A 22,987-nucleotide genomic window follows, 5' to 3' on the forward strand; every position below is an offset into this window, starting at 1 on the left:
GGCTTCAGTCGAAGCTCTGGATATTATTTCCCTTGATATCAGATAACTGTACAATCTGTACGTGTATCTCTTTTGTATCGTTGAGCTTTCCAGTTTGTTGTATGTTATGTACATTGAGCACTAGGAAAGTGAGACGTATGTATGTTCAGATGGGTGCAATGCAATGCAAGAGAGAATTAATCGAACGCGAAATTTAGCTGTGATTGAGTTTCAAATTTCTAACAAGGAAGGGTACATCATAAGCTAAACCGCAAACTGATATCCTATTTATACAGCTGCCAATGGAAGGCGAAAGAAAGAAAGAAAGAAAGCGTGACTGGAACACAACACGACCATTCTATCGGGTAGTAGAGGTCAGAGAAACACCCAAGGCTATCAATATCTATCCGTAGTCCAAATCAAAAGAAGTCTCGTCTTCGTACCAGCATATACAATGCGCGCACATAACGACGCCAAACACCATGCATGTCTGTATGCATTGGGAAATGAATGAAAGAATCAATGAATGAAAATGCACTATGAAAGACGTGCTCAAATAGTAAGGTCCTCAAGCTCAGGAAGGTAATTAGCGAAAGGCGTGCTCTTGTCTATGGAACGGAACTGTAAGTGATAAATCGTGAGGTCGTAAAGATTATTCTTGTTTTGGCTCGGTTTATATGTTAGGATCGATTGATTGATTGCTAGGAGTAAGAAGGGCGCATACGGGCCCCCTCTCACGCGCCAGCTTCGTCATCGTCTGACTTGTAAGTGTCGTCGCTATCGCTTTCCCAGTCCTCGGCTTCGAGGGAGCGGCCACGGATGCCGAAACTCAGGATGAACCCGACAAAGGAAACGGCGGCGAAAACGCCGAATGGCATGGCTTCTCCTTTGTGCTTCAGTCTGGATGCGAGAGAGAATAGGCTGCCGGATAGAAATGGGCCGACTGCACGGCCTGCGGCCGAAAGAGTTTGAGCGAGTCCGTTGAGGGATCCTAAAACGGCATGATCCGGGGCGGAGTTGGTAATCTAGGTTGGCCATGGTTAGCTTGATGATCTTTCTTCTGTCATTGACAGAGATATCCAACTACTTACCAGTAGAAGTGCGCTTGTCAGCCCGCCAACTGAAGCGACTGTTTTGACGAGCAACGCAAAGCACAACTCGATCGCCAAAAGCGCGGTCTTCCCGCTTATTCCATTACCGCCATCGCTCTTGTACCCGACAAAAGGCATTAGCAGGAATGAAATGACAAAGCCAAAAAGGCCCGCTCGGTAAGACCAGCGATTTCCCATCTTGTCTCTCAATTTGCCGAAAATGCAGATTTGAAAAACAATTGTGACAAAGCCAGAGAACCCTTGAGCAAGACCGATCTCCGAGGGAGTCAGGCCACGCCCAAGTGGGGGACGGGCTTGCGAGAAGATAGGAAACAGGGAGTTGAAGGCAACGTTGCAGAGAGCGAAGATGAGATAGGTCAAAAGGAGCAGCACAGTATCCCGATTGAATATTTCACTCCGTGTCAATGACTCGTGGTGTGTCTGGCGAGTCTCCGATACCTCTGACGCCGAGTCTAGTTCGCTATCATGATCCTGACTTTCGTACGAGCTTGTACGAAGATGGCGATAACTGCCGGTATGTGGCGGTTTTACCCGACTCGCGCTCTTTGCAGAACTAGTCCACTCCCACAACCACGCAAACAGAGCACGAACTCTTTGCTTGAAATCTGGCAAGGTCTCTGCATCCTCCAAGCTCTCTTCGAGGAAGAATATCGACAGGACGAAGTCCACAACTAAGACTCCACCGGCGAGCAGGTTCGGCATGAGGTACGGGAAGGGGTTGGGTTGGCTCTTGTCGAAGGGATTCCGCTCGAAGACCAACAAGCCACCCAGGAGAGGTCCGGTTATGCCACCAATACCATAAAGAACAGGCAGATAGGTAAAGGCCTTCGACTGGTTGCTCCGATCAGTGATCTCACCCAGGCATGTAGAGACCAGACCTTGGTTGCCATTGACGGCACCCATCATCGCCTGAACAACGATTGCCTGGTAAAGCGTTCTGCAAAATCCAAAAGCGCAAAAGCAAGCCGCCGTGAGGATTGTACCCAGCAGAATAACCGGTTTCCGCCCTATGCGATCAGATAGCCAGCCCCAGAAGTAATTTGTGATCAACTGTGCTACTGCGAACGCAGTAGCAATCGCTCCGACGTATACACCGACCATATCGGGTTCGACTTCAGGGAAGGATGACGCCATATCGGGTAGGTAGGGACTGACGGAATTGAAAGCAGTCTGCTCGCAGAGGGATATCATCGCAAGCACCGCCATCTGTTTCTTCGGCAGGGGCGATCCGTGCCCCGATCCATGTTGAGAATCGCTTGGTTGGTGATGCGAGTCGTCGCCTGATGATCCAGATTGACCGGAGTTCGGTCTTCCGCGAGATTTCGGCGGCGGGGTGTCGAAGGTCTGATAGTGCAGCGTAGAGGAATGTCGCCGGTTCAGCGGATTGTGCTCTTCTGTCCTCATCTCGGCAAAAGAGAGATAGTACGTGAACCTCTATAGCAAGCTTCAAGTACTCCCCAGAGAACAGCGCGATAGAGGCGGTGGCTGAGCCTCACTAACAATCAGAGCAATGACAAATGGCTTCAATTGCCACTACCTCGTTCGCGATGCGGGGGGCGTTGGAGCCCCCAGAAAACAAGACTCGGGGGTGGATCTGGGGCAACAGCAGCGAACTATAGTCGCAAGTAACGTCAATGACGCGCACTTAACGTCTAAGACTGGAGAGAAATATCCAAAACAAAGTAAAAGCTGTCCACGATCGAGAGAATGTCGAGTCAAGGAAGAGGTGCCTGGATTGTCAAGTGCGGAGGAGCACCGGCAAACCCATGCCGATGATGTAAGCGTTCTGGCTGCAGTGGAAGATCCACGGCTGAGTCATGCGGTGGCTATCAACTGAGTTGATATGACAGGTATGATTGTGAACTGTTCCTGGGAGCAATTGTATGATGTATATAACGGTCATCGCACAGGAACTTACTCCCACATTCTGACACGGGCTGTACGTGTCCTGAGGGAGGAATCATTTGCAAGCGCTGCACTCTCTGTTCTCGTGGCATTCCGCGGGAGATGATCAGCTACGGATCTTGTAATCCGCCTGTCATAAAGCCTCTCTAGAAAGGGTGGCAAAGATGTACAGTGAGCTTTACCTCAGAGAAAGAGTGGCTTCTCTGCGATCCTAAGATGTATTTCAATTAGAAATTTCGAAACTGTTGATATAATTTCCGATCTTATAGCATAGTAACGCACAGATCAATATATCAGCTGGCCTGCTGGCCCAATGGTAAGGCGCTTGACTACGGATCAAGAGATTGCAGGTTCGAGTCCTGCGTAGGTCATTCTTTTTTGGAACTTCATTTTTGGTTCTTTCTTATCTTCATTTAGTTTATATCTATCTTATTTCTATTCATTCAAACCATTTACACCCCTCCGCATCCAAGCTCTGGCCTACTGTCCCGTTGCCGATGATCTGCACGTTCATCTCGTGTAGCCTTCTGCTGGAACCATTATCATGGCTTCTGATAGGTACGTTCTTCAAAGCGACACTACACTGTGACCCGACTAAAGATTATGAGTAGCTTGGACTAGCCTATGTGTGGAATTCATGGTTCTTCATCGTAGTCATATTCATTACTCGCCGGAAGTATATTAATGTAAGCTGCGCGCCAATCACTTCATCAACAAATTGACAGCCCAAGGGACACTGAGTCCTCTCAGGTCACCATAATGCTGACCAACTCCCAAGAAGACAATGGGAATACCTGTAGCATGCACCATGCTGACCAGCGTCCCCACCATGTCACCAACTGTATCACATTTGCTGATGATGAAGCCGTCAAGGTTCCGCCCAGTACCGAAGGCCTGGTTGAAATTGCGAGCCTGCATCACACTGTCCGTACCAACCAAGGCTTCGCCAACCATGAAGATCTTGTCTGGATTAGCAAATTTAGCAAACTTCTCCAGCGAGGACATGAGGCGCTGGTCGTTGTGTCGGCGGCCGGCAGTATCGATAAGGACGACATCGAAGTGGTTGGCAGCTCCGTATTCGACAGCATCCTTCGCCACGTTTGCTGCATCCTTTCCGTAACCCTTCTCGTACAGCTCAACCTCGCCAACGTTCTCGCGGGCACTGAGTTCCCTGAGGTTCCGTGCATGAACACGTAGCTGTTCCACAGCTCCAGATCGGAAAGTATCGCATGCGGCGATGAGAACACGGTATTTGTTCTGCAGTAGAAAATAGCAAATCTTTCCCAAGTTCGTCGACTTTCCAACGCCGTTGACACCAACGATCGAAATAACATAAGGACGAGGAGATTGCTGCTTGCTAGTGGGAGACGTAACCGCATCGATTTCACGGAGCAGATCAAGAGAGGAGGTAGGCGTCAGTATTTTCCGAAGAGATGACTCCATGGCCGAGCGCAAAGCAGCATCCACACTTTGGAAATTGCCTGTTTTTTTCCCCACGAGCTCCCGCTGGACACCCTCACACAGCCGGACCGCGGCCTCGCGTGCAACGTTCTTCCTCAACAAATGATCTTCCATGGTCTTCAAGGGCTTCTCCAAATCTGCTTCGGTAAGGGTCTTCCCGCCCACGATATTACGTAGAAGACCTCCAATGGCATTGAAACCTGAACCGACGAAACCAGCAGAGGACACATCCTTTGCTTTGTCGCTTTCTGCATTTTCCAAAATCGAGTGAACTTCGTCTCCCAAATCTTTCAGTACGAACTGGCCCTTGCCAGTTCTGCGTCCCCAAGAATCTTGCGACACGCCTTCCACAGCTGGAGCAGCGGCTTCTTCACCGTCAGCATGGGCTGAGTAGTCGAGGATCTGACCATCATCTTCATCGGCAAATCCATCGGCATCCCACTTGCGCATCTTTTTTCCGCTCTTGGGTGTCTTTCCTTTGCGGTTTTCGTCGCCTGAGGAAGCATTGGCGCTGGCGTTAGCGGCCTTGCGTGCACGACGTGAAACTCGGCCAGCTGGCCCCCCCTTGGCAGTTATGATGTGGTTCGCAACAGGGGTGGATGACCGCGATGTATCCGGGGTGTGCGGTGGCGTACTCTCATCAGAGGTCGCCCCGGCTAGCGCAGCTTGATGCTGCGCTTTAGGAATGTTAGTATCGTTACATTTTATAAGGCCCATTTAGATGCATACCTTTGAGAAGACCAGGCACAGGTGGCGGAGGGGGGCCGCCATTGTCAGACGATACCAGCGGGTCTTTCTTATCGACCGCATGAGCCACGAATGCCTCCGAAGAGATAGGCCCCGACTTATCCTCAAGCTCCCGAACTTGCTGGTCAAAGTATTTGTCAAAGGGGTACTGTGCTATCCTTGCGCGAGTACTTCGTAATTGATCCTTGTACAAATCGATGTACAGGGTGGAAATGTTGTCCAGGAGTTTGTCGATCCAACCAAGCTGTAAGAGAGACTGATAGACGGCCTAGAGCGATTTGCGGTCAGAGACAGAAGAGCTGAGACGCGGTCGGAGACAACAGCATACCACAAAGATCAAGTCGAATTCCTTCACTCTTTTCCACTTTAGAGTGTACTTCTCTTTCTTGAACGAAGGGGCAGCATTGTTCGTTGCCTGAAGCTGGACCTTCTCCTCGATGAAGACATCATTGATAAGGCTGTTAACAATATGCGCCCCGACGGGCGCGTACGATTTCGACCACAGGACTACCCCTGAGGCAGTCAAGATCTCGAATGCTTCCAACATGCTGCTGATAAGTAGATATGCTGTATTGGCGAAACTGGGGTACGGAGGCGAGTGAACAATGATGTTGGAGTGAACGGCGAGATCCGCGCAGTGGGGAATTTGCGGGCGGCAAGCTGATCTGTCGGTGATCCGAAGGGAAGGACTTCAGCCACGTAGAAACACACCTCAACCTTCTCCCATTCTGCGCTCTAGTCACCACCGATTTGCCGTCTCGGCAACCCCTCGAGCTTTGAAGGACAATCTTTGACTATTGAACTTCTCTCAACTACTTTGATACAACCCAGGAACCATGTACCGCCAGTCGTTCGCTCCACCCCCAGCGCAGTCCCCTCCCCTTCACCATCCTGTGCCTCAGCATGTCTCGACCGTCCCCATGATGCGCTCGCCGCCGCCTCCGGCATCACAACAGCCTCAGACTTCTGGCTATGGCAACCCATACCAGCCCGCCCCTGCGCAGGGTGGCAGCGGAACCTATGCTCCTGGCTTCGGGGGGTTCATCAATGATCCCACCGCGCAGATGGGATTCCAGGTCGGAAAGACCGCCATGGCAGCTGGACAGGAATATATGGAGCAGAACGTAAGCAGCAGCTTCAAGGATGTCTCTAAGATGAAAGATGCTAACCAGGCATGAAGTTCAATCGCTATGTCTCTATACCAGCTCTAAAGCACTATTTCAACGTCTCGAATTCTTACGTCCTGAACAAATTGTCCCTCGTTCTCTTCCCTTGGCGGCACAAACCCTGGTCCCGTCAACAGGCGCGTCTTACAACAGCTTCAACTGGTCCCAATGGCCAGATATCCCAGCAGCAGTACTCTTCCATGTTCCTCCCTCCGCGCGATGATCTCAACTCTCCAGACATGTATATCCCCGTCATGGCACTTGTCACATACATCCTTCTCTCAGCGATGTTGGCCGGATTCCGCGGTAACTTCCATCCGGAGCTGCTTGGTTCAATTACTACTACTGCTATCGCTGTCATACTGTTCGAGATAATGTGCTTGAAGCTGGCCATGTACATCCTCAGCATCAACAACGAGTCACAGCTGCTGGATTTGGTAGCATATTCGGGATACAAGTTTGTCGGCATCATCGTCACTTTGTTGACATCTGAGATCCTCACTCCGGGCCGAGGAACCGGCGGCTGGGTTGGCTGGGTCGTCTTCATTTACACCTTCCTTGCTAATGCCTTCTTTCTGGTACGTTCATGGCCATGTGCTTTTTTGATGACTGTACTAATGGTGCCTCATAGCTCCGTTCTCTGAAATACGTTCTGCTCCCGGACTCCACAAGTGATGCATCCATGCGCACTGGTTCTATGCACACGGTTGCTCGCTCGCAGCGTAACCGTCGCACCCAGTTCCTGTTCATCTACTCGTACGTTATCCAGTTCGTGTTCATGTGGGTTTTGAGTCGGGAGGGGCCGATGTCTATGGCTTCTAGTGGTGGAGCAACTGGTTCAGCATAGGGTCATGTCGGTACCGGGTTGCACATAATGATATAGACGGACCTCATGAAAGGGAATAGGGATATTAGTTCATATTCATGTACGCTTTGTGGAGAGCAGTATAATTGATTTAGATTACAATTTTCTTAGATCAGGGATGTAATTGGTCACGTCGTGCTCCTGCATTATGCTAGGACATGAAGTCATACCGGATGGACGATAGCTACTGGTGAGACACGGTCACACCAGAACGGTGCGGGGCTATGCGGTGTTCCAGCAAGTCTACTTTTGTTTACAAGCACTACAAATTTCTAGAAACAGTCACAGATGATTGATCACAGAACATATATTAAATTTCAATATATCTCTAGCTAATGCCTTTATAGCGGCGCAATCGGAAGTCCTATAATCCCACGTTAGCATTTAGTCAAACAGGTAATGAGTGACAAAATTGCAGGATGAGATGCTCCTCAGAGATCTTGGTGATGAAGGAAATTTCATTGCCAAAGGCATCAACTACTATCTAGGCGTGATAAAGTTTTTTAATCACTGGAGGGGGTGTGCAATCAAGGAAATGCAATCGCAACGTACCGAAAGAGCGCGCTGTTGGCAAGGGGAGTCGAGTGGCATGAAAGCGCAAACCTGCTTGATCTTCGACATGTTAGCGATGAGACTCCATGAGGAAGTATAGTGTCAAGATAACAAGGTAGAAATGAGAATATCAGAATATGTAAGAAATTGAATATCATGCGTCAGTGCTGTATAGAAACCCCGGCGAGGGCTTCACAGACACTGGGTCAATCGCAAATTACCGCATCATGTGAGGGGGGTATATATTAAACAAGGTAAAAGGAAGGAGTAAAGAGCTTACCAGTTAACGTGTGGAGAGTCAAGCTCCCTGGTGGAGTTAAGTTAGTAAACAAGATGGCGGAGTAGTTCTGGACAGAACGACATTTTGTTCTGATGCAAGATGGCGAAAGGTCGACAGAGTCTGGACCTTTACAGTTCTGCAAGATAGCAAGAGGAACAAGCAAAGCAGATCGGGTTGAAAACTTGAAGCTTAAAAGCAACTCCATCGGAGCGGATAATATCCGACCTCCGATGGAGCGCGCTAAGGCCGGGAGGCAGCCCTAGGCCGCACGCAAACGCCCCTGGGTGGGCTGCTACTGGCTGCTAAGCGAGACTCTTGTGGGCGAAGGGCCGCAGCACCGAAATTCGCTATCCAGCAGACCAGAGCGACTTGTGCGTTTCGGACGACTTCGACAACCCGACATTTCGACAACAAATTATCAACACCGTCCTCCCGGAGTCTGTCGACCGTGAGTTGCTGTCCGCCCTTACCGTGATCCCCGCAAGACTTCAACTAAGACGTCCCTTTTTGCTATTTTTCTAGGAAGCCTTCGCCATGGCCGATATCGATGTTCAGGTTGCTCAATGGAAGCTGGTTGAGGTTGGCCGCGTTGTGCTGATCCGCAGCGGTCCTTACACCGGCAAGCTCGCTGCCATTGTTGAGATTGTCGACCACAAGCGTGTACGTTTTTGCGCATATACCGGAGTTGCTACGAGCGCGAAGGAATGGGATTTCTATTAGGAGGAAATGCGATATTGACAAAGAGTTCCACCGATTAGGTCTTGGTCGACGGTCCCTCCACCGAGGAGCAGAAGATCGTTCCCCGCCACGTCCTTCCTCTCTCCCACGCCACCCTCACTCACTTCGTCATCCCCCGTTTGCCCCGTGCTGCCGGTACTGGCCCCGTGAAGAAGCTTTGGCAGAAGGAGGAGATCGATGGCAAGTGGGCCAAGTCCAACTTCGCCCAGAAGACCGAGCGCGCTGAGCGCAGGAAGAACCTGTCCGACTTCGAGCGCTTCAAGGTCCTCCGCCTCCGGAAGCAGGTACGTTTGCGAATCGCGATGATGTGACATGCACGGAAGATTGGGTTATATGGAGAAATCATATGAAAGTGGTCGGGACTATTGGTCGATTACTGGAAAAGAGCCGGGGACACTATGTGCATGGAGATTGCAGGAATAGGTGCTGACATTTTGGATTCAACAGGCTCGCTACGAGGTCCAGAAGGCTCACGCTAAGCTCAGGGCGGCTGCTCCTAAGTCATAGACGGTTCATGAGGCTCGGTGCATAGAGTGACAGGGTTGCCTTGGGACGGGGTTATTTGCTGAGGTTTAATTTATTTTCAGCAAAATGGGCTGTACGCATTATTGACAGCATAAAAATGATTCAAGAACCTTTGATATCCTGGCATAGGTTATCCTCGTACGTCATGAAAGATGGAGGGCGGCACGGAACGCCTTGCAATTAGTATATGGCAAATGGTATCTCGGGGTATTAATGATCTTGACATGACCTGCTCATCACTTAGACAAAAACCAATCCACAAACCCAAACATTTCCCCGTAAATCAAAACAGTAGTATTTATACATGGCAATGAATTGCTGCAGATAAAATAAATTAATGTAGAGGGAACGCTTGCGCCAGTAGAAGTGGTGGTTGTACGATCTGTAGATGCATCGCTTCTGTGTGTCCGGGGTGAGGGTCCCAATAAGCTCGCTAACGATTTTCGGCAGGATGACATTCACACAGCTTTGCGACTTCCCAACTACAACAAGGCAAAAAAATCCCCCTCATCCACCACAGCCCTTTGTTCCGCGTCTAGGTAAGTTGAAATGGAATTCCTTGCCGCGAAGTTCAATTTTACGGTCGATTTTGGCGATTTCCCGCAGATTTGTGGGTGTACCACGGTCTGAGAGGGACATCTTCGAACCTCCCACATCCAGCAACCAGTCACGTCCCACAGTGCGATTTGCTGACCATCAACTCTACAGCCCTTCTAGGCTCACTCGATTTACAAAATGGCCGACCCCCGTGTTGAAGAGCTCCCCGACGAGGAGGTTCCCAAGACCAACGTTGAGGATGCCGGCAGCTCCTCCGAGTCTGAGGCTGGCGATGAGCCCACCATCCCCGGTGGTGCCGCTGTCACCATCCACTCTCGCAACGAGAAGAAGGCTCGCAAGGCCATTGGCAAGCTCGGCCTGAAGCACGTTCCCGGCATCACTCGTGTCACTCTCCGTCGTCCCAAGAACGTATGAATACGGCCCTGTCCCTCCTTCCCGTGCGACGCTTAACAAACCCTGCATTCGTGCAGTTATTGTGGGCGACGAAGGATTTTCAGACTGCAGAGGCTAATCTATCGCATATAGATCCTTTTCGTCATCAACCAGCCCGATGTCTACCGTTCCCCCTCCAGCAACACCTGGATGTATGTGTCTCCATGGACTATGACGAATTGATGAATCATATCAAGCTTACATTGTTGCGACAGCATCTTCGGTGAGGCCAAGATCGAGGACCTGAACGCCACCGCCCAGGCTACCGCTGCCCAGCAGCTTGCTGAGGCTGCTGCCAACGAGCACGCTGGTCACGACCACGAGCACGACCACGGCAAGGGCAAGGCCCCCGAGGCTGAGGCCAAGAAGGAGGAGGAAGAGGATGATGGCGAGGAGGTCGATGAGTCTGGTCTTGAGGCTAAGGACATCGAACTGGTTATGGCCCAGGCTAATGTGTCCCGCAAGAAGGCCGTCAAGGCTCTCCGGGAGAACGACAACGATATCGTCAACTCCATCATGGCTCTCAGCATATGAACACCGCCGGAATGAACGCATGAATCGGTGGCTGGCGTCTCTTGGCCCTGCTGGCAGGATGGATTTTGGGTGCGAGGTCAGATTGATATCCCCTAGGATGCATGTACTGTCAGGCCCCATAGTGTAAATCATTTAGCCAAAAGCAGAATTGAATGATGTGAAGCACTATTTGGAACCGCCATTTGGTAGGAATATTTTAAAATAAAAGTACACAAATTCTTCCGCATTGGGAGAGTTAATCAAATTAGAAAAACAAAAACCTCGGACTATAATTGAAGGTAGTATAAACATGTAAGCTCTCCGGACTATCTATATCCACGCCCGCCCCTGCGAACTCCCTTGTGTAGTGCCAGTTCGGGAACACGGGAAAGCCGTGGTCACGTGATGGCATCCCCATTCCAAATCTTGCCGAGTTCAACCCTCACCCTCCCGGAACCTCCAGCTTCGCACGTTGAACTCCCCTCTCTCCCCCAACCTTCTCCGTTCCACATCTCAAAATGGCCACTGTATGTGGGGTTCCTGTTTTTGTCATAACATTGTCTCGGATGGCGAGAGATATGTGTCAGCTAACTGCTTGGTGTACAGCGTAGCGCCGCTCTCAAGGTCGACTGGGCCAAGTTGACCAGCTCCCTCGGACTCCGCGGCCAGACCGCTGCTTCCCTCCAGGCCTTCAAGAAGCGTAACGACGATGCGCGCCGCAAGGTTCAGATCCTGTCTGAGCAGGCCCAGACTGTCGACTTCGAGCACTACCGCAAGGTCCTGAAGAACCAGGCCATCGTCAACGAGATCGAGAACCACTTCAAGAACTTCAAGCCCGCCACCTACGATGTCAGCCGCCAGCTGAAGGCCATCGATGCTTTCGAGGCCCAGGCCGTCAAGGGCGCTGAGGAGACCAAGGGCAAGGTTGAGTCCGAGCTCCGCAGTCTCCAGAAGACCCTCGAGAACATTGAGACCGCCCGTCCCTTCGAGGACCTCACTGTTGTATGTTATGGTGTCCCAGGATTGGACTACGCAGGATCTTGGTACAGATTTATTAATGTCTCTTTTTCTTTTCCTTTTAGGATGAGGTTGCCGCCGCTCAGCCCGAGATCGACGAGAAGACCGCCTCCCTTGTCTCCAAGGGCAGATGGATGCCGGCTGGTTACAAGGTGCGTAATACAATACCTGCATTAATGCCTAACTCTGCGACGAGTAAAACTAATGGATGTTGGAATTATAGGAGCGCTTCGGCGACATGTCCGTTGTTTAAACGGTTACATCTTTTGTACCTATTTTACGTCTCTCCGTCCTTCGACCAGTATAATCACACGAAGTTACCCTTTGTTGTCAAGCATGTTGGCCAGTTAGGATACCCTTGCTCTCTGGCAGTGTGATGTCGGTTGTAGGGTCATGTATAGAAACAATGTTGAATTTAGATGGTTCCCTCACCAACCGGACCGTTTTTGTATATCGGCCCTCGACCGCTATGTTACGCTCCATATAAAGCAGTCGACTATATTTACCATTGAAGGTACCCAGTACGCGCATTTGACTCTTTGGGGCAAATAAATTGTAGCAGTTCGCAAGGAAATTGCGAATAGTGGGCGACCACTGCAGCGTGTTATCGACACTACTCCCTGTCAACTCCGAGAACAGCAAGATGATAAAATCAGGCATCTCTCTGGTTTGCTCCCCATATTTTCCCCAGTCTCAAGGACGAGTTCCTTCCGATCGAATTGCTGTTCGGTCTTGATTGCCGCATTGAGCAAATAGTTTGTTTGTCATGGTCGTAGTTTGCAAGGCTCTGGGATTAGACTCGAGACTTAGCCGATCCCGAACAGCCTAAACTCTCTGCGCGAACACGACACAGGGGATCCTGCACTTCATGGCTGGCTCTGGATTGCACATCCACGTCGTGATGGATCAATTATGAGCCACAAAGCCAAATCATCAAAGTCAGAGGCTTAAGTTTACTGACTGCGAACCTATTTGTTATCGGTTCAATCAAATTACGATCTCCACTCTGACAGATTCGCGCCCCTATTTTTGCTTCGCCAGGAACTCAGCTGGGAAACTGGATGGTCTAGACCATAATTTGATGACCACTAAACACCGATGGTCCTGTCAAACTACAAGTACTTAAGTTCAGGATGGTAAGCTTATCGCCAATGAATGTTGAAGCTCAGGCCATCCTCTCGAAGTGCCGTCCCTCAAGACTCTATATTATATATCCCTCCAGTATACGGATAATTACTAGTTGAAAGGCCATTAGTATTCAGTTCACAATGCCTAACGTCTCGCAGCCGGCCCTTGCCGGATTATCAGCACTCGAAAGACTACCGGTGGAAATCATCCAAGAAATCTTCCTCCACTGTCTCGAAGTTAATCTCCCGCGAGCCTCCATACACATCTCCCGGGCTCTTTCCAACACAGTCCTGTACACATGGGTCACTCGCTATGTCTTCAGCAGCACCAACGAAAGCTCAAGACAAGACTTCTTCACGCCTGATTTTCTTCCCTGGCCTCTTGATGTTTTTGCACTCTCTCCCAATGAAAGGAGAGACCTGCAAAACGTCATCCTCAGTTGTCGCTGGTGTACACTACCTTTGATCCGCAAATGCCAGAGGGAATACATAGAGCATACGATCCGCCGCAAATGTCTGCAGCTAGACTTATCACCTGGAGACCGCCAGGTCCTCATCAATATTGGCGAGCAATTCGACAAAGATTTACCTCTTATGCCTGATGAAACACCCCATGCTCATCGCGGAAAAGGCGACCTGATCCTCAAAGCCAAAATCCCAAAGTCAGATGTGGACTGCAAAGTTGCAGTGTGGTTCAATGCTGGCGCGGTCCAGATCCGTCCATCCAGCGAGATATACCAGGAGACTGACATCTTCCGCCTACCATGCTTCGCGGCCAATCTACCAGTTCGGGTCCCGGACAAGCTACTTTTTCCTCCATGGACTGAATCTAAGCTGGACTTCCTCGAGTTGCTCTCGATGGACGGCTATCTTGACGAGGATCCCGAGCATCCGCGGGCGAAGCGGATCCTTCGACAGACGATTCGAGACCGTGACCTCGCAACGTTTAAGCGATTGCTGAGCATGCGTATTCGTGTGCCGTGGTACAAGTACCCCATTCGGTGGCCGGTTCTTCCAAATCACTTCTACGTGGCTTTGAAGTATGCGGATGAGGTGAAGGACCCTTTCGTCAGGTTGCTGGTGAGTCAGCGATGGGAGGATATCCCATCCGACGACTTTCAGCTCAAGGATCAATTGATGGCTAAACTTGGGACAGGCATCTCGGGATAAGTTGCCAGGATGACCTCAGTCCGCAGGACCCACACGATATACCCAACTACGGGGTACACCCAATTTACTTCGACTCTTATAGTTTGGTGAAAATTTCATTGCTCGAAATGGAAACACAGGATATCAGGCAGGACACAAAGGACGAGAAGGAAACGCAAGGAACCACAAAAACTCCGAACTGATATCCACATTCATATCCATATCCGTCATAACTTCATGGCGATTAAGTCAAGGTCTTGGTCGAGGTCGGGCATGTCTCGTATCGATCAATGTCAGACTCTTGACCTTCGCGTTCTTCTCCTCCTCCCACCACAGGATCCGCAGGTCAGACACGAGATAATCACGTCGAAGAGGGTAACGACACCGTCGATGATGGCCTTGCAGACAGCACCGATTGTGTTGACGATGCCCATCAGGCAAGCGCCGATGGCGTGGAAGATACTAGTGATCTATATATACATGTGTTAGCCAATCACCAGTTCATTTGTTCATAATATAAAGCAAGAGAAGACGATAAAAGAAGAAGAAAGACATACGCAAGAAACCACAGCACCCATATTGACGACTCAACTTATATTTTTCCGTAGTTGTAGCGGTAGTAGTTTCGAAGCGAAGTAGTTTGTATGAATGAACAGAATTATTTCGATCCCTTCGGCACGGTAGAGTTATAGCTCGAAGAAGCAGTGGTATGAGTAGAAGTATCACTGAAAGGACGCATGTTGATGAAAGATATCGAAAGTATCACACGGGGATATATATATATATGCCGTGCAGCGACACCAACTGTAACACGTTCAAGTGGAAAGTACAAGCGACGATCGATGATGTATGATGTCTAACACAAAGTACCTAGTGGCTTGCAACAAGTGAAAGGAAGAAAAATAATATGATCGACATAACACCTACATATTAATATCCCAGTTATTCTACGGACCAACTAGTACTATCCTTGGAACCTTCCCACTCCATGCCGTGCTTTCGTTGCTTCACTGTGCCTTGGATGCCGTCATACCGACGACGCTGATGTTCTCCCCTCCCCTTCCCTTCCTGAAAGGGGGAATTTCCGGTGCGGATCCCACCCCCGTCAATTATTATTACATTTCATGTCACGTTTTGGAGTGACGACGGGGGCTTTGATTCACGATTAGTTGATTGCCACTTATGATAAGGCTGAGCTAGACCCTTGACGTTACTGGGTTGCTGGTCTTGATTTTTTTCCCCTGCGAAATTCACCCAGGGGATGCGTGTGACGTCATGACTTGTGGTGGCCCCCCCTGGTTCCTTGTGGCTGGATGGGGGTTAGTGTTAGGGTTGAGTGGTGCTGGATTGGGAAGGGGTCAGGTGAGAGGGGAAGCCCTGTGGTTGCCTTTTTTGGGTTGATATGGGTGGTTTGCTTTGTTTGATAGCTGAATATGGATGTTTTGAAGGGAAGTATGGATTACTTGCTTGATGCTGTCTACTTGACTGTCTAAGGTTCAATGAAACGAATGGCAATTGTATGCATGCATAATGTCATTAAATATGAATCTATTTACCTATGTTATCTTACACATTACCATCACCGTGTCAATAATCTACACAGCATCCGCTTCCTCTCGCACTATCCACACACCCAAGTATGCACATTACATGTTCGACAACAATCTCAAGATCCCACTCACTCTCCCACCCAATGTAATCTGGTATCCCGTCTCCACGACACCCTTACACATCTCCCATGCGCCGGTGCCGTCCTGCCGCGCACCATCACCCTTGCGAATAGGGTAATCCACTCTGGGCGGAATCCTCGTCGCCATAACCTTAGGGAACCGGTCCACGCAAACAGCCTTGATATTGCTGACACCCCTCAAGCCCTCTTCGCCTGCGAACCGACCGTACCCGGATCCCTTGACGCCACCGAACGGCAATTGAACCGCATAGTAGCTGCCAAAGTCGTTGACCGACACCATGCCCGACTTGATGTTCGCCACGCACTTCGCAATATCCGTCTGATTGTAGCCGAAGACGCTGGCACCCAGTCCGTAGTCTGTTGAGTTGGCGATGGAGATGGCGTGGGGGACGGAGGAGGCGCGCATCACGAGGAAGACCGGAGCGAAGAGCTCCTGCTGGGCGATCTTCATGGTCGGCGTCACGTCTACCAGGAGAGTCGGGGTGAAGTAGTGGCCCAGTGGGTGTTCGGGGTGCTGGAAGCGCTTTCCACCGCAGATTAGGCGTGCGCCTTGCTTGACGGCATCGGCGATGAGGGATTCTAGGCGGTCGAAGGAGGCCGGGGAGATCATGGCGCCGACGTCGGGGGTTCCGGCGGAGGTTTGGGAGTCGAGGAGGATGGAGCCGAGACGAAGGCGAGCGATACGGGTGGATACGGTCTCAACAAGTTTGTCGTATGCGTTGGGGAGGGCGATGATGCGCTCTACGCCGATACAGTTCTGGCCGGCGGATTGGAAGACACCACGCATGAGGATCGAGGCGATGGCGGGGATTTCGCTGACCGTGCGCGAGTCGTCAAGAACCAGGGCTGGGTCTTTGCCGCCTAGTTCGACGGTCACGGGGGTGAGGGATTTGGCGGCGGACTCGCAGACTTTGTGGGCGACGGGCTTGGAACCGATGAAGGTCAATTGGGAGATGTCTGGGTGAGAGGTTAGGTGGTCGGCGACGTTAGGGAGGCAAACGATGCTCTGGACGAGGTCGCGCGAGTGGCCGCAGCTGGAGAGCGCTCCGCGGATGATCTCGAGGAAGAAAGCGGAGGACCACGCAGTTTGTTCGGAGGGCTTCACAACGACACCGTTTCCTGCAAAGATAGCGCTAATGACCGGGGAGATGAAGTTGTGGAAAGGGTAGTTCCATGAAACACAGGCAGAGACGACACCTAGAGGCTCGTAGGTGACCATGTTCTTCTTGTACATCATGAGGAAGTTTGTCGGGCGCGATTCCGGTGCCAGGGCCTTTTCACCGTGGTCAAGTGTCCATTTGAGCTTCTCAGCGGTGACGAGGATCTCTCCGAATGCAGCATCGACTTTGGTTTTGCCTGAATCCAAGCAGCAAGCAGTTACGAGTTCATCTTGGTGGTCGAGGACGTATCTGTTGGATGAAGGGATCAAGGTCAGTGCCTGCGTTGGCTGGCGAAAGTTGAAATGGTAAGCTGGGTACGCACTTCAGCAACGTCCTGAGGACCTTCCTCCTCTCTGCAAAGCTAGTATTGGCCCATTCAAGCTGTGCGCTCTTCGCAGCCAGGACTGCGCGATCGACATCGTCAGGAGTTGCCGGTTTGATTCCATTGCCGAGTACTCTTCCATCCGCGGGGCAGTAGCTCATAATCAAGTTGTCATTCCATTGCTGCGTAGGAGAGAGAAAGTTAGAAGCACTTCGAGATAATATGGGCGTAGGGTAAATCTTGTAAAGGAAAGGGCATCGGTGAAATAGAATGTAGGCAGACTTACTCCCCGGACTTGTCCCTCCAGCACTTTTCTTCCCTCTCCTTGAAGGCTGTCCCACTTCTCGCCCTTCCAATTGGCCCGAATCTCTGGAGGGATAGGCACGTTAAACGAAACAGCGGCTTCCTTCCTGCCCAGAACGTAGAGATAGCCAAGGTACGCGGCTGCGAGCGAGAGCAACGTGACGCCGAGCAACGGGGCCTGAGTCCGGAGATGGCCCACCAGAGGCTGGAGAGCCGGGGGGATGAATTGGTCGAGTGAGTCCATGGTGAAAGTCGCACGGGGCGCTTGACTCAACGGTTTGCTTGCCCGGGCCCTTCTGGGTGTGCAAAAAGCCAGAGAGCGAAAAGGGAGGAGGGGACTTAAGGACTGTCCGGAGGTGGTTCGATCGATTATCCACTGCTCCGATATGCGGGTGCACGTGCCAAGGGGGCGGGTTCCATCCAGCTTTTTGCAGTATGTCAAGAGAGGTTTGGACCATTGTAATGACAGGGACGAATAAATTCTATGCTATAAGGGTTTCGAGATTATTCCAGGTGCCCTTGCATGAGAGCACTAGTGCTAAATAATTAGATACGGTGCCTCAAACTCGGTTGAACCAGTACGTACCTGTAGTACAAGTACTAAGTACTATCTCTCAAGATATATATAAGTAGATGTACCACCATGACTACTAATACTGAGTAGTCAACTTACTAGTAACTGTGATTTGAACTGAAATTTATTTTCATTAGCAAAATCTAGCTCTACGTTATTCAAGCAATGCTAATACTATCTAATAATCAACAACAAACGATTCCATACACAGGGAAGAGTCACACATGGTTCATGCTGACATTAGAAACATCTCTGCTTAAGCACGGCGTTTCCGCCCATTGGATTTGGCATCCTCCGTCACTGATTCTGTGCCACCTCCCTTCCTCTTTCCCGTCCTTTTTACCAGATGATCAATCACACAGCCCTCCTCCCATCCGGCAGATGACTGCCCAGTAATTGCCCGACACCGTGGACAAGACTTACCATGACGGATGAGGAGCTGATGAAGGGAATACTTCAAATGATCAGGAATGCGCACTTCAAGATGGCTGAACGCCGTAATCTCCGTTGCTTTGTCCGAAGGCACCCAGCCCAACCACTTGCATATACGGAAGATGTGAGTATCAACTGCAAAGCAAGGGCGCTGCAAGCAAAAGAGCAACACACAAGCAGCCGTCTTCGGGCCTATACCCGGGTATTTAACCAACTCCACCATGGCGTCCTCTGTGGCAAGGCTGTGAAGATGGTTCAGGGATAGGAAGTGCTGGTCCGCGCATGCAATTTCATATTGCTTGCCACCTTCGGACTTCTTGATCAGATCCTGTGGTGCGTCCCGGGAACCCTTCAGCAGCATGTCTCTGCGCTGCTGATTCTCTTCGTAGACCATGTCTAGTATAGCCTTGATCTTCTTGCTCTTGATATCCGCTAAGCCGCCACGTTTGATGGCTTCAAAGACATCCTTGAGTGGCGCCTGACGGACAGCATCCCAATCCACGCTTCCTTTACCGATACCCTCTTTCAGGATACCAAATCTCTGCACAAGACCGTTGAATGCCATGGCAGAGTTGTTTCCTGTTGTTGCTCCGCTGAGCAACGTGCGGATGAGAGCATCAAGGACCGAAGGAACCTCGCCACAGCCGGTAACAGTGAGCGATGGCTCCGGAATAGTGGTAGGTGCAACAATCTCTCCGTGTACGGTCGAGAGTAACCGATTGACTTCTTCACATTCTTCAGGGGTGGGACGAGCCCAGTCTGGGAATGGGGTAATTCCAGGTGTGAGGCCATATGTATTAGTCTTTTTGGATCTCTTCTCCTTTTCACTGGACCCCGAGGCCGCTTTTGTGGCCTTGTCGACAGTGTTCTGCAGGGTGTTGGAAATTGCATCTATCTCTTCTTTCTTTATAGGGGTGTCGCGGGTGTCTAGCTTAATTGGAGCGCTCTTATCTTGCAGCTCGGGTAGCAGAGTAGCCGAACCTAAATTGTGAGGAAGTTCTTGGGCATCATTATTTTGTGCATTTCTGCGGTTCGTCTTTGTCCTCTTGGAGACAGGTTCACCAACTGGCCCGTTGCGCTTCGTGGGTCGAGTGTGACTCGCAGATGTAGCGGCGGTTGCTCTTCTGGCCGAGTCTTTGAAGGCTGCAGCATCCGAGTCTGATACCTTGGATGGCTGGGCCTCGTTCTGCTGCATCTGAGCAGCAAGTAGCGCTGTCTCCCGCGCAGTGGCGGAACGTGTCATACGAGCCATAACTACTCAATCAATGACATATAGTGGATAAACGGCTGTGTACTCTTCACACACGATAGAGGCAAAAAAGAAGCCGACCGACACTTTGAAATGCCGCGCAATTTTGATTCAAACCACGGTGTATACCGTCGGCTGAAGGATGAGGCTAGACAGATACTGCATTACGCAAAAGTCGCCAAATCAAATCGATATTGAGTCAACCACCGTAATTGTTATGCAAGAGTCTAGAGGTTGGTGGCCACGCGAGACGATCAACTGTCGTCACATGATCGGGGAACCTGCAGGGCCGTTCTGCATCTACGTCATCCTATCAAAAAAAAAAGTCTAGTTACACAAGAATTTTCATCGGTGGTCTATATATTCGTTAAACTCAGGGTATCTCAGCCCTTCGTTGTCTTTGTTAACCAGTCAAGCAAATGACCTCCCTATCTATCGTCCACCGTCTACAAACTCCAAGACTCCAGACCACATAAATGCCATAAAATGGTTTAAATAGGCCATAATGTCATAATCATGCGTGATCAGCAATGTTATGGATGCTGATGTCCATACGATCCTTCACCTTGGGATGCTCCTCCTCCTTGTGTTTGCGGGTGGTGCACACGCTGACCTGGGGCACCTCCGACTCGCTGGGGTCCTGCGCGGGGATGATGTTGCCCGCGCTATCCAGCTTGACACCATTGGCTGCCATGCGGAAGTCCTTCTCGCTGGCAAAGCCGTGGGTGACAGCTTCCTTGGCACGGTCCAGCGCCTTGATCTTGCGACCTTCGCCTCGGAGCTTCTCCAGGTGCTCAAAGTAGCCCTCGGAGACCGGGGTGATGTAGTTGCCGCAGAAGACACCGACTTCAAAGTCGTGTGGCTCAGACAACCCATTCTCCTGAGCGATCTCAGCACAGGCACCCTTCAAGTCATCCAATGTCTGGTAGATGACACTGTCAGCACCAATGTGCTTGGCGATAGACTCGGTGTCGCGGTTGTGCGCGACGAGCTCGGCAGGCGAAGCCAGGTCAATACCATAGATATGAGCATGTCTGTCAAGATGGTAAGCAACTGAAAGATGTTCAAACTGGGACTGTTGCCACTTACGTGATCTCTGGGGCGCAACTGGCAAAGTAGACCTTCTTAGCACCGGCTTCCCGGGCCATGGTGACGATCTCCCGACTAGTCGTACCACGCACAATACTATCATCAACCAAAAGGACATTTCGGTCCTTGAATTCGGCCTGCATAGCATTCAACTTGCGGCGGACACCCTTCTGTCTGGTCTTCTGCTCAGGCATGATGAATGTACGGAAGACATAGCGGTTCTTGACGAAACCTTGGCAGTAAGGCTTGTCCAGATACCGGGCAACGGCCGCCGCAGACGTCGTAGAGGTCTCGGGGATGGGGATAACGACATCGATATCCTTGACCACTTCCGGTCCAAGGACATTGAGGATTCTGGCAGCGAGACGGTCACCCATCCGCTGACGACTACGGTACACGCTGATACCGTCAATAACGGAGTCAGGACGAGCAAAGTAGACATATTCGAAGATGTCAGGAGCATAGGACTTCTTGGGAGCGACCTGACGGAAGACAGGCTCACAGCCCTTCTCGATGATGACCGCCTCACCAGGCTGAATGTCGCGGATGTTGCTGAATCCAAGCTGGTGAAGGGCGACCGACTCGGACGCCATCATGTAATCGGTGCCCTCACCGTCAAGGGAGGCCCGAGAACCGAGGACGAGAGGACGGATACCATAGGAGTCACGGAAACCCAGAAGACCGAAGCCCGCAAGCATAGCAGTGCAAGCCCAGCCACCCTGGCATCTCTCATACATGCGACTGAGACTGGCGAAGAGGTCTTCCGTGTTGACACGGGCCTTCTTCGTCTCGCTCAGCTCGTCAGCCCAGATGTTCAGCATCAACTCACTGTCGCTGTCAGTGTTGATGTGACGGTGGGCTTCGATGTCGAGATATCTCTTCAGCTCGGGAGCGTTGATCAGGTTGCCATTGTGAGCCAGGCAGATACCATATGGACTGTTCACATAGAATGGCTGAGCCTCGGCGTTGGCACTGCTTCCGGCAGTAGGATATCTCAGATGACCAATTCCCATAGAACCCGGCAGGTCTGCTACCCTGGCGCCATCATTGAAGACCTTGGCCGCCATACCGTTCGACTTCAACTGATAGATGCGACCGCCGGTTGCGCATGTGGCAATTCCTGCTGCATCCTGACCTCTGTCTAATCACGTAAAGACGAATATTAGTTGGGTGTGTTTCAGAAAGTTGACAGTCTTTGCATTCTGGGGCTAAACTCACGTTGAAGCAGGTAAAGTGCCTCATGAAGGTCGATGGCAGCGGACGACGAGGGGTTCGCCTGAATCAGAGCAATGATACCACACATTATGTCGGCGGTAGGATGTTCTAGTTGGAAGCTTGAGATTAGCACGTGCTTCCCCAAAGAAATGATGAGCAAAGCAAAATTTCAGTGGCAATGTAAGTCTAGTCAGATCGGAAAATATCCGCAATGATGCTTAGGAAGTCTAACATCTATAAAAAAAAACCGAAATTCATCATAGAAAGGACGAGGATTGAACAAGAAAGGGAGGATGAAGAAAGCGATCCTATACTCACATCCAGAACGGGTAGAGAAAGACTTGGGGACACACACACACAGTGTGGTGGGGTAAAAAACGGAATTGGACGGGTGTAAAAAGATGGGATAGAGCCGGAAACGTCTATCGAGACATAACAAGACTCATGCAAAGGTAGTAATGGTGGCGGATGATGGCCAATGTCACGCCCACGGAGGGATAAGTGAAGCGAATAACATGGTTAAAGGAGTTTTTTTAGGAGAGGAAGAGAGGAGAGAGACGCCTCGCATCTTATTTCTCCTGTTCTTCTCCACTGCCAACCGAGTAAAAGGGAAGAATTTTTGCGGGTGCCGCTAAACCAAAGAAAATTTCACAAACCGGAGATTGCCCCGGCTTTCCAGTAATGCCGATGCCGGACCTGACTCAGCTCCCCGCCCGTTCCTGCCATTGGTTGATCCATGCTTTGCTGGTCTCGACCACTCAGAGATGAGTGTGTTGATTAGGTAAGTGTTATCTATATAATTTCGTAGTAGATACTAAGTACTACTA

At 50.7% G+C, this 22,987-nt stretch overlaps 11 protein-coding genes and 1 non-coding gene across 12 annotated transcripts; 7 read left to right on the forward strand and 5 right to left on the reverse strand.

The window, feature by feature from the left end:
- Positions 1-713: 713 nt before the first annotated feature.
- An15g01650 (uncharacterized protein) lies at positions 714-3,017 on the reverse strand (the record flags this gene model as incomplete). The annotated part of the gene is made up of 4 exons (XM_059744496.1): positions 714-1,004; positions 1,071-2,525; positions 2,629-2,704; positions 3,010-3,017. The coding sequence occupies 4 exons, from the start codon at positions 3,015-3,017 to the stop codon at positions 714-716; spliced, it is 1,830 nt and encodes a 609-aa protein (XP_059607034.1).
- A 278-nt stretch (positions 3,018-3,295) lies between these two features.
- Positions 3,296-3,367, forward strand: tRNA-Arg (ACG). Its single transcript has one exon. It is a non-coding gene; the product is annotated as a tRNA-Arg (tRNA).
- Positions 3,368-3,698: 331 nt separating this feature from the next.
- On the reverse strand, positions 3,699-5,751 carry An15g01670 (uncharacterized protein; the record flags this gene model as incomplete). The annotated part of the gene is made up of 3 exons (XM_059744497.1): positions 3,699-4,951; positions 5,187-5,472; positions 5,533-5,751. 3 exons carry the CDS (start codon positions 5,749-5,751, stop codon positions 3,699-3,701), a joined length of 1,758 nt encoding a protein of 585 aa, XP_059607035.1.
- A 289-nt stretch (positions 5,752-6,040) lies between these two features.
- An15g01680 (uncharacterized protein) lies at positions 6,041-7,217 on the forward strand (the record flags this gene model as incomplete). Its single annotated transcript, XM_001396670.3, has 3 exons — positions 6,041-6,328; positions 6,385-6,948; positions 7,002-7,217. The coding sequence occupies 3 exons, from the start codon at positions 6,041-6,043 to the stop codon at positions 7,215-7,217; spliced, it is 1,068 nt and encodes a 355-aa protein (XP_001396707.1).
- A 1,384-nt stretch (positions 7,218-8,601) lies between these two features.
- An15g01690 (60S ribosomal protein eL14) lies at positions 8,602-9,312 on the forward strand (the record flags this gene model as incomplete). Its single annotated transcript, XM_001396671.3, has 3 exons — positions 8,602-8,727; positions 8,826-9,089; positions 9,253-9,312. 3 exons carry the CDS (start codon positions 8,602-8,604, stop codon positions 9,310-9,312), a joined length of 450 nt encoding a protein of 149 aa, XP_001396708.1.
- A 753-nt stretch (positions 9,313-10,065) lies between these two features.
- On the forward strand, positions 10,066-10,854 carry An15g01700 (uncharacterized protein; the record flags this gene model as incomplete). Its single annotated transcript, XM_001396672.3, has 3 exons — positions 10,066-10,296; positions 10,414-10,472; positions 10,536-10,854. The coding sequence occupies 3 exons, from the start codon at positions 10,066-10,068 to the stop codon at positions 10,852-10,854; spliced, it is 609 nt and encodes a 202-aa protein (XP_001396709.1).
- Positions 10,855-11,351: 497 nt separating this feature from the next.
- An15g01710 (uncharacterized protein) lies at positions 11,352-12,103 on the forward strand (the record flags this gene model as incomplete). The annotated part of the gene is made up of 4 exons (XM_001396673.3): positions 11,352-11,360; positions 11,440-11,835; positions 11,916-12,002; positions 12,074-12,103. The coding sequence occupies 4 exons, from the start codon at positions 11,352-11,354 to the stop codon at positions 12,101-12,103; spliced, it is 522 nt and encodes a 173-aa protein (XP_001396710.1).
- A 1,015-nt stretch (positions 12,104-13,118) lies between these two features.
- Positions 13,119-14,147, forward strand: An15g01720 (uncharacterized protein; the record flags this gene model as incomplete). Its single annotated transcript, XM_001396674.1, has 1 exon — positions 13,119-14,147. The coding sequence occupies one exon, from the start codon at positions 13,119-13,121 to the stop codon at positions 14,145-14,147; it is 1,029 nt and encodes a 342-aa protein (XP_001396711.1).
- An 828-nt stretch (positions 14,148-14,975) lies between these two features.
- An15g01730 (hypothetical protein) lies at positions 14,976-15,619 on the forward strand (the record flags this gene model as incomplete). The annotated part of the gene is made up of 4 exons (XM_059744498.1): positions 14,976-14,999; positions 15,069-15,230; positions 15,327-15,488; positions 15,554-15,619. The coding sequence occupies 4 exons, from the start codon at positions 14,976-14,978 to the stop codon at positions 15,617-15,619; spliced, it is 414 nt and encodes a 137-aa protein (XP_059607036.1).
- Positions 15,620-15,772: 153 nt separating this feature from the next.
- On the reverse strand, positions 15,773-17,845 carry An15g01740 (uncharacterized protein; the record flags this gene model as incomplete). The annotated part of the gene is made up of 3 exons (XM_059744499.1): positions 15,773-17,225; positions 17,299-17,537; positions 17,585-17,845. The coding sequence occupies 3 exons, from the start codon at positions 17,843-17,845 to the stop codon at positions 15,773-15,775; spliced, it is 1,953 nt and encodes a 650-aa protein (XP_059607037.1).
- A 586-nt stretch (positions 17,846-18,431) lies between these two features.
- Positions 18,432-19,859, reverse strand: An15g01750 (uncharacterized protein; the record flags this gene model as incomplete). The annotated part of the gene is made up of 1 exon (XM_001396677.3): positions 18,432-19,859. One exon carries the CDS (start codon positions 19,857-19,859, stop codon positions 18,432-18,434), a length of 1,428 nt encoding a protein of 475 aa, XP_001396714.3.
- Positions 19,860-20,370: 511 nt separating this feature from the next.
- Positions 20,371-22,248, reverse strand: An15g01760 (uncharacterized protein; the record flags this gene model as incomplete). Its single annotated transcript, XM_001396678.3, has 3 exons — positions 20,371-20,890; positions 20,946-22,086; positions 22,164-22,248. The coding sequence occupies 3 exons, from the start codon at positions 22,246-22,248 to the stop codon at positions 20,371-20,373; spliced, it is 1,746 nt and encodes a 581-aa protein (XP_001396715.1).
- Between the last annotated feature and the right edge of the window lie 739 nt (positions 22,249-22,987).

The sequence above is a fragment of the Aspergillus niger genome, assembly GCF_000002855.4.
Source record: "Aspergillus niger supercontig An15".
In the NCBI taxonomy this organism is placed as follows: Eukaryota; Fungi; Ascomycota; class Eurotiomycetes; order Eurotiales; family Aspergillaceae; genus Aspergillus; species Aspergillus niger.